At 41.6% G+C, this 15,222-nt stretch overlaps 1 protein-coding gene across 8 annotated transcripts in view; it reads right to left on the reverse strand.

Annotated features, from left to right (window-relative positions):
• The window catches only part of MCTP1 (multiple C2 and transmembrane domain containing 1), a 406,611-nt gene that overhangs the window by 172,400 nt on the left and 218,989 nt on the right, over positions 1 to 15,222 (reverse strand). For all 8 annotated transcript variants that reach the window (XM_040986053.1, XM_040986052.1, XM_040986051.1 and 5 more), the window contains one exon: positions 4,058 to 4,244. In XM_040986053.1, coding sequence (XP_040841987.1) covers positions 4,058 to 4,244 — 187 coding nt within the window. The remainder of the gene's footprint in view (positions 1 to 4,057; positions 4,245 to 15,222) is intronic.

The raw sequence follows: 15,222 nt of genomic DNA on the forward strand, positions 1-15,222 counted from the left end.
CCTGCTAGTTCAGTGGTAGAGAAGAACCTCGATGGAAACTTCGGCAAGAGAAACAAATTCAAATGGAAAAGCCTAGTTCTCCACCTTAACAATGACGGTGGGTTCGAAGATGCAGTGCTTGAAGGAATTCAAAGACAGAAAACGCAGTAACTTAAGCCTGCTTCCTGGGTACAAATACTCTGTGAGTGAAAAAAGCTATAAAATACAGATATGCATTAGTCATTTTACACTTCATATATTTTTCAATGGCAAGATCAGCACTTCTACTCGGCAAATTGGAGGTATCTTTTTAAACTCCACAGTGTTTCATGCTGAGGGGGCATACCATAGTGTTGCATTATAAAGTGATGTGGTAGAATGTTAGTGGAGTCCAGAGCTGTCGCATGTTTGCGTGAGAATCCGGGCAAGCCAAAGCTTCCTGTGATAGGAACTTTATCAGTCCCAGCCTAGCAGGCATTGTGTATGCTGCAGCTGCGACCTTGGCTCACACAGGACAGGACATGCAGATATGTGTGTGATCTCACAGGATAACTCTAAAAAATAATGTTTAGCACAAGGATTAACTCTTAATCTTGTATTGTTTTTAAACAGTTGTTTATCGCCAACAATCTGTTTAGAATACCCAGATGACCAGGTTTAGTCAAAAATGCCTGTTGTGTGTCAAGTTCAGCTACCGTAAATGAAGGGTTTACCGGTGGGGGCTCAACACGGTAAAGGCTGCGAATTCAGAGGTCTGTGGGAACGCTGTGTTCCTCCAGTAACCAGCAAGCCGGGGAAGTGTCTCATCCCAGAGCCCACCCAGTGCTATAAGCCTGATGAGTCTCCGGGCTTCGAGGATAGGAAATGGTTCAGTCACAGAGTCCTGGACTTTAATTTTCAGCAGCAATTTAAAGCAAGTTTCATTGTGACTAAAACAAATATCATCAGTTCTCATGCCTGTGAACCATTTCATAGCGGCAACCTCCCTGCCCTGTCGCATTGTCCACCGGGCGCGTTAGCCGAGAGCCTGCGCCTTCCAATTGGAGGGATAATTATTGTTTGAACGTTTTATTCCCCCAAGTCAGCTGACACTCAATCACTGATGGCGAATTTCAATGGCTGAGGCTGCTGACACAGATTATAATAAGAACTCAAAAAAAAAAAGGCAAAGAAATCTCTGCTTCAAAATATAACTTTAAATAACGCTTCCTCCAGAAATATTCCTGCCTTGTTATTTATGGTGATTTTCCAAGGGTCTCTCAACCTGCAGGGTTCTGAAGCCAGAAATTTCCATAGCACAGGAATCTACGATTGCGCTGAATCCTTTCAGCCCTCAATAGATGGGAAAAGATTGAAATGCTCTGGAGAGAAGTCCTCTTTATTTTTTTAATGAAAGGCTGTATAATATATTTTTTCTATGGCTGCAGCAGCTGTCAGAGAGAGAGCACCTTAGTTCAGCTCTATTACGGGAGAGGCAATACCCCATCCTGCGGCATGGAGATGCTCTGAGGGGCCGGCGCTGATTGACAGCTTGTCACCGTGACGTCTTATTCCATCTCTGTTATGGAGAAAATTAATGTCACACCACCAGCCTTATGACTCGCTGTCATCTTAGAGCCGCTCACCTTTTATCAATGTTCTAAATAACATTTCAAGCCCATCGTCTCGTGGTGGACAGTCCGGTCAAGGGACATTAAATCAGATGACTGTGAAATGTCATAATAAAAACGGAATGCTAACAACTTCTTCTCTAAACCAGCTCCTCTGGTTTTTAAACGGTGACAAGGAGGAGCAAGGGTGCAGCACACCCGTTCTGAAAAGGTCACGCCATCCCGCTGGCTCTACCGCCCATTACTACCTGCCCCCTGTTGACCTGCCCTCACCCGCCCACCCCTCCACTGCCCCCCAAAAAAAGAAAAAAAAAGAGAAAAATGGAATGTGCCAGCTTTTCAGAATGGGGTGATGCAATAACAGCTTACAAGGCTGTGTCTGTTGCATTCGTGGGGCCTCCCACACATGGGCACAAGCAGTGGGGAACTGCCATGACCAAATTCCTAGGGGTTGTTTCCTCAGGCTGGGGACAATTCAAGTTCTTTCCTGACCACCGTGGCAGATGACATCCTTCAGCTTCACCTCAACTTTGCTCTTTCAGGAAAACACAGAAGTAATTCTCCAAATTGTCTTGAGGGCGTGGTTCTCCAAAAGCAAGGAACAATTCAGGCTACAAGAAGGGTACCCATTCATCTCACCACACCCACAATGGAGAGAGAGCCCTAGAGACCGAGTCTCGGTCCTGGCAACACTGAAGGACAACACCTGTGCTATGCTGCTGCCTCCAGAAGCTTCTAACATGAACAGAGAAAGACACCAGCCTGACCTGCTTCCCAGGGTGAAAATGAGCAAATTTAGACATTTTCAAATGGACTGAATAGAATACATAATCTGAGAATTACCAGGGGCATCCACAGCCTATGTCACACTTTACTGAAATAACAACTAAAAGAAGGCATGTGAACACCTAGCCAAATTCTGAATGAAAATGGCCACTTGCAGGAAGTTCATTAGAAAAAAAAATTAATAATAGGGGGATGACTTCTAATTACCTAGGCAGCGGGATCATTTTAATACATGGGATGACTTTAGGATGGTAATCCATCATCGCCAGAATTCTAATGCCTTGAGGAACTGTTATGCCTATATACTGATTACAATGTGAAGCGATTTTAAATTCTGAGGTGCACATCTGGTTTGACAGAAGAAGATATTCTGCTGGGTGCCAAAATGTGAAATTGTTTCCACCACTGCAATTATATAGCAGGAGATGTCGCATAATACCTTGCTTTCTTAGGTGCTTTAAAAATATATATACCGTTTAGCCTTGCTAAGTCACCTCTATTAAACTGTTTATGATAACACCATTGGTGGGTGAGTTGTACAAGCATTAGCAGACAGCTGATTCAGGGGAGATAGCCAGAATAAATTTGCTGAAGCGTACATCCTGCTAATCTGTTTGAAGAATATTGTAGGGCATTAGTACCAGCACTTCATGTTATCTGCACAGCCTGATAAGGTACATCTTTATTAAATTCAGTTATTGAAAGGATGTCAGTCAGCAAATAGGAATATTTTAAAATCCTAAAAAGAGAGAGACAGAGAGAGGGAACGTGCGCCATGCTTTGTTAATCAGAGCTTGGTTTCATGGCAGAGAGTCTAGAGGGGCCTTCTAAACACCTGGCAGCATTGTACAATACAAGCTTTGTAATTTTAAGTGGAAAAGCTTTTCTCCCAGCTCCCCGAGTTCTGAGGCATTTTCCTTTTTCACAAGCCCAGTGGGGAGAGAACAGTGGAGTGAGAGCTCCCCTCTCTGTTGGCCGGGGGAACTACAGGCTGGGAAATGTACGGCAGGAAATAGGAGTCAGGCTGTGCTCGCACACCTTGGTCTGGCTGTTTCAGTGACCCGTTATTCTGTCCCATTATCCCTACATTGTATCCAAAGGGGTGAAGCTTTTTTATGACCTTTTTTCACATCCAATTAAAACAAATCAGTGAAGCAAGGATTCTCTGAGCAGTTGAAAACAAAATTCTGTGAACCCCCTGCAGTTGCTAAGCTACTAAATGATGTAAAGCCTGCAAACTCCACTCTGAGCTTGGAGAGGCTGAGTCATCTTCATGGCTAGGCCAGAGTCTGTGAACTGATCTTCATGTTGCCTAAACTTGGCTTGGCTTTGTGGGAAGGCTCCCGTGGGATAACATCAATCAAGAACATCTCAGCTACCCAGACCTCCTTTAGAAAGGATTCGAGAGAGATCAAGCCTCCAGACGTGGGTGAACACACACACACACACACACACACACACACACACACACACACACACACACACACACACACACACACACTCTCTCTCTCTCTCTCTCTCTCTCTCTCTCTCTCTCTCTCTCTCTGTGTGTTTGGCACTCTGCCCTTATTCCTTGCCCCACCAAGCAGCCCCTCAGAAATCCTCCATCTCTCCGAGGGAACTGTTTCCCACCTCATTCAGCCACACACGAAACTGCACAAGCAGGATGGTTGCGTACGTACGTATCGCTTTAAAATCTCCTCCCGTTCCTTCTGGTCCTCCACGGAGTTGATGGAGAGGTCAGAGATACTGACGGTGGCCGAGGCTGTCAGGGTGACCAGCAGCACGAGGTGGCCCTCGCCCTCCTCCAGCTGCAGTTCCAACTTGTGCGTCTGTTCCCTACTGAGGGCCGACAGGTCAACCTGGCACCTAGAAACAGATGTTCTGCATCAGCAAGTGCCTTTCCTTCCTGCCCCGCCACTTCAAATAGCGGCCCAACGGGCTGCGCAGAGCCATATGTGCAGAAAAACACAAAAGCCCCAGTCAATAGAAATGCTGTTTGGAGCATCAGAAGAAGTCTTTTGTATCAGTGACTCTTTTTTCCCCAAACATCAGATCACGATTATTTTGGGACCTGTCATTAATTATTCCCTGTAAGACTGTTAAAAATGATGCTTTTCTGAAATGGGATTAGCACCAGTCACTATGGTTAGATGGTGCTGGGAGCTTCCTATCCCTGTCGGGCCCAGGGGATTAATGGGAAGTTTTGCATATAGAAGGAGTGACCCACAGAGGTGCGAGAGCAGGATCTTAACTTTCATATCACTTTAGAGACAATGGCTGTTTCTCCCCAATTCTTAAATGCTACTAAGCAGCGAATAGGGTACGTACTATGGCGATGCCCATAGCTCTGTGTTGTTAAAACCATGCCAGCTTATTAACATTCCACCATATACATCCAAGCAGAGACATAAAAGCACCCACAAACATTGCAGCTCAAGTGTGACGCATCTGAGACTTGCTGATGGGGGTGTCCTAACCTGGGTGTGCATTTGCTCACAGCCACACTGCCAGGCCTCAACACCTTTTTGCACATGTGTTCATGAAAATGTCAACTGTTAATGTGGGGATCCCAAGACTCAGAAGCCAAGGGGAAGGTGGAAGACACGAGACAAGGGCATCAGAACCAGGAAACAGCCTGCTATAGGAATGAATGCAATACTGTCACACGTGTGGGGTGCTCCATGACGACGGACATTTTAGCTGCCTGCTCCTTACTCCTCCGTCTGTTTACTGTGGACTGTTGACTTTCACGCTGCCTCTCAGTGGGGCTTCAGAGCTTGTGGTTAGGTTCGAACAGCTCTGGAGCGTGATGGAGTCATGAACCCCAACACTGACTTTCTGGTTTGACTATTGGCTGTCATGGGAGATGACTAGAACTAGACACAGATGGGAAGAGATGGGCTATGACTGAGAAAGCAAGAAATGAGAGTCCCCACCTAGACTACTAAGCCTGTCCTCAAGCTAGAAAGTTCCTCGAACAACCTCAGTCTCTACTCCCAAAACATCCATTTCTAAACATTCCCAGGCTGCCTCCTTAAATTCTAAAGGATGGAAAGACCTCATCAAAAGACCTTATCTGAAATTCTTAAACTTCTATTTCTGATCAACATTTTTAAATAGAAACCATTTTAACTTCAAATTGTGCATATTTATAGGTTATGATGTGATGCTTTAATACACATATAATGTCTAATAGCCAATCGGGGTAAATACATCTCAAACGTATAATATTTTATGGTGAAAACATTGAAAATTCTATCTCCTAGTTTTTAACTAGACAAACATACGTCACGTGGGCATATTCACTATAATACTACTACTATAAAAGCATAGAAATTCTCCCTTTTAATATTTTAATGTTCCAATTTTATTCAGAACTGCTTATCAAGAACACCTGTAACAAATCAAGAGTTCAGGGAAAAAAAATGTAACCATTAAAAATCATCACTCATAAGTGTTCTCTATCCGAAAGGAAGAGTATGAATCTGTTTTCTAGGGATCTTCCCAGCATGTGTCTGGCTCATGGTTGGTTGGATGTGAGTGAATCCTTGTTTTGGATTGGGAGCTTGACCCAAGAAAACAAAATAAGGCTTGGGATTCAGACTCCTTGGGGTTGAAAACCATTGGAACTGGGCAGTATCTTGCAATGGCTTTGATGGTGTGTTTTGCTCAGTGCTTGGCCTGTATGCCCTTTTATATGAAACCCCATTCACTCTTGCGATGTTAACAAGCCTCCCTGAAGCTTTCCTTCATTGGGATCACAGACACAGTTAAGTCTGTTGAGTTGGCCAGGGTGCTCTGAGGAGTATCAAGACGGCATCTGAGCCACTGCCGTGCCGTTTTCTCCTTTGAAGGCTGGAAACATTCTGACTTAAAAATTTAAAAAAACAGAGCAATTATTCTCTGAGTTAGTTACCATCCCCTGAACTGAGCATTTGACTTAATTTTTCTACCTGGCTCCATTAGTCACAGGATTTGTGAGCCCTGAAATCTTAATTTACCGTAAAGAATATTGGGCAGTGATGCGACTTACTGGAAACACACAGGTGACCAGCAGCAGAGCCATGGCCTGAACCTGTGACCGCAGAATCCGAGATGGAGCATCTCCCCAGCAGTTACCAACTAGTAACACTGTGCAGTCTCAAGGGGTCCTCAGCTGGGAGAGCCTTGTTTCATTATTTTTAATTTTTTAGAACATGTATTTTCATTTTAAAGGTAGATTTCCACAGAGAGAAGGAGGGACAGAGTGAGAGACTTTCCAATCCCTAATTCATTCCCTAAATGACCCGAACAGCTGTTGCTGAGCCAATCTGAAACCAGAAGCAGGAGAATTCTTCCAGTTACCCACATGGGTGCAGGGGCCCAAAGACTAGAATTTTCTTGTGCTGCTTTTCAGGCACACCAGCAGGAAGTGGAGCAGCCAGTACTTGAACTGGGATCCATATGGGATGCTAACACAGGTTTAATCTACTGGACACCAGTCCCAAGGCCTTGTTTTTAAAGGGACAAATGATGTCCAACTAAGTATTTGTTATTTGACTCTTTCTTAAACTTGCATAAATTAGGAAAAAAGGCTACAAGCTATAGATCTACCAAGAGAATTAAAGGCAAAGCCACTAACCGAACTTTTTAAAATTATGAAATTAATGAAATCTAAATTAATGTCATAAATGTATAGAGAAGAATCTCTTTTCTCTGAAAACTAAGATTTTCAATGTCAGGTGTACTGATACAAAGTGTCAATGTCAGATCCACTCTTGTACTTAAACATACTGAATGAACGAGTATTAGTTGACTTCAAAGGTCTTTTTCTTTGTTGAGGCTACTCAGACCTTGTACTTTCCTAAAAATTCTGCTCAGAAATAAGATGTCAATTTAAGTGAGAGGTTGGCCATCACCAAGCAAAATGCCCTTGTTAACTTGAGGATGAAGTTGACATTATGGCCTCACCGATGGGTTTTGAATCAAATTACTGCTGGAATTAGAATAAAAGGCATTTGCCACCCTCTCATAGTTTTAAAGTATCTACTGTGGGGAGTGGTGCACCGGAGCGGACCCCATGTGTATGATAGGCAGTCGCAAGATGGCGGCTGGCGGAGGGCCAGGAGGTGGGGTTGGTCCCACCAGTAGGCAAACAGGAAGTCACGGGGATAGACTGATGCCTTTGCTGTGATTATGTCATTGCTACCGGCCTATCAGCTAGCGCCAAGTGGACCCATGGGGAGAAGTGATTGGTGGAGAACTGTATACAAGCAGCCAGCTTTCGGCAATAAAGGTTTTTCGGTTGTTGGTTCATTGGTGTGTTGGTGTGTTTGTGTGTTCGTTCATTGTGTGTTCCGGTTGCAGTGGCAGTACCTGTTTCTCCAGACTCTCAAGAGTGTTCGTCATCATTTTAGTGTGGCTGCTGGACGGCGACAATCTACAATGATGTAATCTGTGCAGCCCAGTCTGCTGCAAGCTGGAAACAGCCCTGATAGCTACGGGGCAGGAAGACTCTTCTGAAATCAGACTTTCCTGTGGCAGCATGTTCCCTCAAAGGAAGGACTCACATTGGCATGACTATCAAAACACTAAGTGGTCATTCATTTGGCCCAGTTTGGGAATGCATCAGTCATGTTATTATCAAAGTGCAAAATGGTGCCAATTCAAATGCTCTTGTGCAAACTCATGAACTTTGAAAGTCGGCTCACACATGCACACACAGAGAAAAGGGGCCAACAACAGAAAACCGATTCCCCTGGATCTAGCCCTCTGGTTTTCACTAACTAGCTGTTTGACCTTTCTCAAGACAATGTATTCTCTTGAATTGCAGGTTTTGTGTTGTAATTATGAATTAATTAAAGTAAATGAACTTAACATTTAAAAAATCCGATTCTAAATTTTGGTATAACTGTCCATATTGACAGCTGCTGCATCTTACTTCCTTGACAACTTCATAAACCCCAAAATTAAGGAATCAAAAATATTTTACAGGCAGTGAAATACTATTACTAAATGTATTACCTCAAAAAATATAATAATGTTGGTACAATAAGGGATCTAATTTACTTTCACGTCGTACTGCAAGAAAGTTGTAGATATGTGGACTGGATTAAAAAAACAGGATTTGAGCGCTGACTCTGAGTCGCTCTCTTTACATCTGTTTTATGTTGGGAATTTAAAAAATTTCCTTGATATATCACATGCATCTCTCCAGGCTCCATGGGCTCCTGAGTCCTCAGCTACTTCTTCGGTGGTGCCACTCCAAACAGATATCTTTCATCCTCCCACCATGACCAACTGGCTCGACTTGGGACCACTAGCCAGCTTCTCCTACACATGCCCAGATCACTCTCCTTGACCAGCACTCAGATGTGGACCCCAGATCAGCTGCCACAAACCTGGGGAATCAAGGGCTTCCTGTACTTGAGTGCAGTCACACTACGGGGATGGGATTTGGCTGGCGAAGCAATTGTATGAAACAGTGCAGAATGTGTTTCTAAGATGGACTTTGATTAATGGAGCAGGAGATGGGAAGATCATTTCCCACATTTCTTCCAAATGGCCGATCTAACACATCATTCTCCCTATTTCTGGTCCACCCATAGCAAAGTGTGTGTACCTGCTAGGTAGCCACTGGGTCACTACCACAAAGCAAACAGCAACCAACCCAGCACCCTGTTCCCCTGTATGGCATCTTTGTCTTTTCTGCCTCGTGTTCTTTCATTCTCACTGTCTCGGATTGCACCTCCTTCCCAATAAAGCACAAACATTTCAAGGTTGCCTTAAATTTTAGAGAAGTTGGACCAAGACTTAACAAACAAACTTAAACCAAACTAAAAAACTGCTGTTATTTTTCAACCTTCCCAGTTACAGATGTCCAAAACACAAATCCAACCCCTGGCTTCCTCTGAAATATTCTTAATAAGTCACTAGTGCCTCCACAACCTATCATCAGCTTTTGTCGCTTGCTGATGCACACTTCCTACTTGTCATTTGAGTCAGCTTTTAATTCCCCATCATCCATGGCTGCGCCCATCCGTGTCTTTATGTTTGGATGAGAAATCCCTTCTGCTTCTACCTGGCATGGGGGATCTACCAATCTTTGGGTCATTTTTACTCATTCTCATAGAAATAACTTAAGTTTTTATTCCTCAATGTTTTGACAGCTTGAGGCAAGGGATGCCTTATTATCAACACCTGGCATAGCACCTAACCTACATCATTGGTAGTCTCTAAGTATTAAAGTACCAATGGAGGTTCAGAAAAGGTAAAGAAATAAATGCCACAATACTTGACAGTGGCATAGCCAAGAGGAACACCTAATATGCTCATTCTATTGCTTCAATATTTTCTATCTAGAAAGTACTTTAATTTCTTTCCAACATCTACTTCACTGACTTATGCATCAATTCAGTCATCAACTATTCATTGTCTATGTGTGTGATCCGTTGATGGATATAGAGAATTCAACCCCTTCCAAACCCTCTGGCTTCTTAGATCCCAGTTTCTAGAACTACCACAGACTTGTAGCTTTGAACAAAGTTACAGTCTTCAGAGTCCAAGGCCAGGAGTTCAGAACACTAAAATTTTAATAAACTTCAATTATTCATTGTTGTTGTGATATTAAGCTGTCACTTAAGCTCTTTCTGCTTTGGCTTCAGATGAAGATATTTTTCAAATGTCTTCTTTCTGCATATTTTTATAAGAACACAGGAATAATAGATGAAAAGTACTTTGAAAAAAGTTGAAAGTGCCATATATAAATATAATATCTGGCTCTATTATCACACTTCTACTATCACATTTAGTTCGAAATGAGAAAATTTAACCTGTACTGAATTCACATCATCAGTCCATCAATAGATTCATCAACACAGACTCAAAACTGAAGGAGAATCTGGAGTTACTTTCCTTTAGTCCACAAATGGAAAAATTATAGCTTAGAGAATTCTAGTGATGGCAAGGACTTGAGCCACATTTCCTGACTTTCAGAGTTTGAAATTCCTTGTACCTTACATAAAAAGCATTAGACACATTTGAATTTTTTGACAACATAAAAGAAATGTTACTCATCTTTATTTACTGATAGTTCCTCCCCTGAGAACTGAAGAAAAGCATCTCCGAATTCTCATCACCTTTCTTCTCCCGGCTGGACCACTTGCCTGCTCTGACATCCTTGCCAACAACTTTTCTTCCCAAATGAAAGTCTTGTCATTAGCACCCTGGTGGTCCATATGTAAGTCCTCTGGGCTACAGGAAGTAAAGATGAGTACAATCTGGAATTACTTTTAATTAAAGGACAGACAGAAACCTAAAGCTGTCACTATGTATCCCATGCAACAATACAGGGGAAGTGTCTATACTTCCATACACCTGAAGTGTCGCATGTGGTCTCCAAGTATTTCCAGGCTACAATAGGAGCCACATAACATGAAAAGGTAGGAAATGGCCCCATTACAGGTGCACATGTGCCCTGCGTGTTCATGCAGAACCTGCTAAAGGGATTTACAGATCATATAATCTAGTTTTCACTAATCTAATCCTCACAAAATGGACAGTTGGTTTTAAAAGATCCCAATAAAGGAACTGTGGATTGAAGATAATGCTGATCAAGCATGCTCAAGTGAGCGACAATACCAAGCAAGAATGTGCGGGACCCGTACTTCCACCCCTACTTGAACTCTGAGCAGCTGCATTTTGATTCACAATCCCATGGTGGCATAATCAGATCTGGCCAGAATTCACATCCCAAATGGTCAGAAATAAAGCAATTTTTGCCTACTCTCTAACAATGAACTTCCACGCGTGTGTTATGTCTTATGGTGTTAGTTAATGACATTTTGGCACAACACTTGAACGGGAACATGTTTCTACAGGTTTTCTTTAGGGGAACTTTCCCACCATTACATAACATTCTACATATTGCAACCTAAATTTCACAATAATGAATGAGACATTTTGAGATTTCTTAGTACATGAGAACTAGTTATAGTTGTATGACAACTAGTACATTAGTCATGCCATCATGACACTGCAGAATGCTCAGTTTTATTCCAGCTTTTTAGATCTATTTCTACTGTCAGAAGTTGTTACTGTTCAACTGCCTCTGGGGAGACTGCTTCATCTTCTGCAAACCTAGAACATTCCCTACTCATTGCCCTCCATGTAGCACCATACTGTATATATGGTAGATCATGGAAATTGTCCTTGGACATTTTTGCCTATTCTTTACTAAATTCTATGGGTATAAATTTATTAGTTTTTTCCTTCAAGTTTTTCATAGTAACTCGTGAAAGGAACTAAAAATCATGAAACATTTAAGTTGAGCTTATGAAAAATCAATAAAAAAAATCAATGACAACATGCATCTTCAAATGTTGGCACTTTCTTTTATGAACTACTCCACTCAATTTATGGCAAGAAAGAAATAATTTCATAAAGAACTGTCTTTAGCTACACATCTCCTGTCACCGTGCTTGCAAATTAATGCTGTAGCAAGACTGCTCAATCATACCGACGTAGGAAGTTCTAAAAATCGCTTTTATTCCGGCAACACAAATAAAAAGTTCCAAATCAGAATTGATTCTGTCAAACACTAAGATGGTTGACTTTCAATCTTGAAGAAATGTAAACTTAAAATCAAAGCCAAAGTTTGCTTTTTCTCGTCGCCCAGTAAGCCTGAACATACATCCGCGTGCATGTATACGTTCTTCGGTCTCCTTCCATCAGCATTCAACAGCCATGGATTTACTCGGTTTGATCTAGCCAGTTTACAGTGTTTTTTGTTTTGTTTTGTTTTGGTTTGGTTTGGTTTTTTACTCATACATTATCAATTAAAATGTTGCTAAAATCAAAGTCTCCATGCAACCTTACGTTTGAAGTCTTCTGTTATCATGGACAGTACCAAGTGGACAGGCCTTTGAAAATGATGCAATAAATAAAACCCGTGGCAATCCACCCGGCTAAAATAAATGTACCCCAAATCAATGGCTCTTTATGGATAAGCAAGCATTTTGCATGATAATGAATAATGCTATAAATCCTGCAATATTGGATTGCAAATAACTCCAAGGGAATAAAATTGTATGACATGGATTTACTTATTCTGCACGTTCACAACAACTTGTTCTCTGACAGCACTCTTTCTTGGCAATTTACCACAGCTGTCAGCAGCCAATTTGTTCAGATTACCGCTCTGCATAAAAGTGTAGCAATCATGAGGATTTATTAGCTGATTATCGTAAAGGTGGCAGTCCATCTTGCTTGCCAAAATGCAGGTGATCAGAAAGTTAAATAATTACATGCAGATTAACGTGATTTCACCTTCCCCTGACACGAGCAGTTCAGTGACAGGTAAAGTTTGCCATTCAAACTTGCAATAGAGCGTACGTTCCTCAGGTTGTCCTCATAGACTCTTTGGTATTTTATGGAGCCTTTCACAGCGTTAGGAGAACTTGCTGAATGCAAGAATGATCTTGAAATAAGGGTGAACTGGAGACAGAAGACCTGAGTGTAAAACTCAGACTCATGGTCCCATTTGCACACTCACTGAGCAACTCCCTTCTCTCCTTTGGTTTCACTATTTGCAATTGCAAAACAGGTTCAATGTTGTTGCTCCTAAATGTTGAGAAGTCCTCGCCTTGCACGTGCCGGGATCTCATATGGGCGCTGGTTCTAATCCCGGAAGTCCCATTTCCCATCCAGCTCCCTGCTTGTGTCCTGGGAAAGCAGTCGAGGACGGCCCAAAGCCTTGGGACCCTGTACCTGCGTGGGAGACCTGGAAGAAGCTCTTGGCTTTGGATTGGCTCAGCTCCAGCCGTTGTGGCCACTCAGGGAATAAACCATTGAGCAGAAGATCTTTCTCTGTCTCTCCTCCTCTCTGTATATCCTCCTTTCCAATAAAAAAAGTTAATAAATCTTTTTAAAAAATTCTCATGCACTTTAAAAAAGATTTAGTTTTTATTTAAGAAGTAGATTGGGGGCGGGGAGGGAGAGGGAGAGAGAGAGAGAAAATATCTTCCATTCATTGTTTCAATCCCCAAATGGCTGCAATGCCCAGAGCTGAGCTGGTCCAAATCTAGAAACATCTTCCAGGTCTCCTATGTGAGTGCAAGATCCCAAGGAAAAGAAAACAGGAGGTCACCATAACGGTTTTACTTCTGTTACTTTACTCTCAAATGTAATTGGAATGCAAGTCAAGTGCATTCTAAGCTATTCTTGGAGTTAAGGAACTCTATTGCAATCTGCATTGTCTCCTCTGTTAGTCTGCAACCTTCAAATAAGCAAACACAACTTTCAAGCCATTTAGGTATAATGATAGGCTTGCCAGTGACAGGATGTATTTAAAGTTCAACGTAACAAGCATAAAGTTAGACAGTGAGAGCTGCCCATGTTATCCGGACATGATTTGAAGTGAGTATTTCACCACGGTCATTTCCTTCGCCTGCAGTGGACATCTTTGTTAATCAGCAGACCACACAGCAAGGTTGGAGAGTGCACCTTTGATGACCTCCAATTCAACAACAATTCTCCCTCATTTGGTTTCAACTATGTGTGTGTTCCCTTCTTTCTGACTCTAAAAATGTTTACAGGAGATGCCTATTCTATAAAATCTATGCACAGACTTGAAAAACTCATGTACCCACCTTTTAATTTCATTAATACAATAAAAAAAAAACAGGTTTCTTCTTTCCCAAATTACAAGATACCTTCCCAATCTTCCTCAGCTACTTCTGAAACACTCCTATGATCTTTCATTCAGTTTTCTGTCACTGTCCTCTCCACATTTGCTAAACTGGAGACGAAACCATAGAAACAACGTGAAATGAGATGAGTAACCACTTCTACCTTGGAGGAACCCCTACCACCATCATGAGACAGAGGCAAAGAACTGTAGCAAATGGGGTGAGAAACTGTCATACTTTGAAAATTTGGAAATTCTTCAAAGTAAAAAATAGATGTAAGAAGGTACCTGTCACAGTAAAATGAAGTAAAAAGTGAAATAGGAGGACTTTGTTAAATCTATACTCAGATGAGCAGGAAGCCAGTATGTTGCACAGCATAATCCTCTTCATTATTTTACCAACATACGGAAGTTGGAATATAATATAATGAAATTATGGGAGCAAGTCACACATGGCCATCACTATGATTATCATGCAGGCACTAAAGATAACCAGTGTTGTCATATAGTGTGAAAATGAATTAATCATTCAAGAAATAGTTGGACCTTACCTCACCAAAAGAGCTAATAGGCTACTAACGGAGACAGGATGACGAACCCATAACCACAGTGAAATGTGTTCAGTGTGTTAACAGATGTGCCCTGCTAGTTCCTAGTAGTAATCCCCAAAGAGAACATAATAAAGCTTAAAGAAAACCCTGAAAATAATGCCCACTCGAGGGAAAGTTATGCAAAGAAGGCCTGTACTTTAAAAAGGACTAAATCAGAACATAGCATTGATTATACTGTTTCTTTTTTCAAATTCCATTTTATAAGCAAAATAGGAAAGATTAACAGAAACTAATTGTCAACCTTTTACTTTAGAATCCTATGATGAAAATGACTGCTTAAAACATATGGCAAAATCATAAGTAAACAAGCACATACATTGGATTGGATTCCTATTCTTACTTTTTAAGAGTAAAATTCCCTTATTGTTAATACATATGCATTTTCATCAGAGTGTACATTTAAGGATTTGTAATTCACGTGAGCCACAATCAATAAGTACTCTTAAACTTACTGTATAATTTCTTTTATCTCATTATTTACTGGCTGTTCTCAAAGTATTCTGTTACCAACGCACACACCTGATTTTCCAAAAATATATTTTAAAAATCAGTTTTTTTTTAAAAAAAA

The sequence above is a fragment of the Ochotona curzoniae genome, unplaced genomic scaffold, assembly GCF_017591425.1.
Source record: "Ochotona curzoniae isolate NIBS_2020 unplaced genomic scaffold, NIBS_Ocur_1.0 contig_4501, whole genome shotgun sequence".
In the NCBI taxonomy this organism is placed as follows: domain Eukaryota; kingdom Metazoa; phylum Chordata; class Mammalia; order Lagomorpha; family Ochotonidae; genus Ochotona; species Ochotona curzoniae.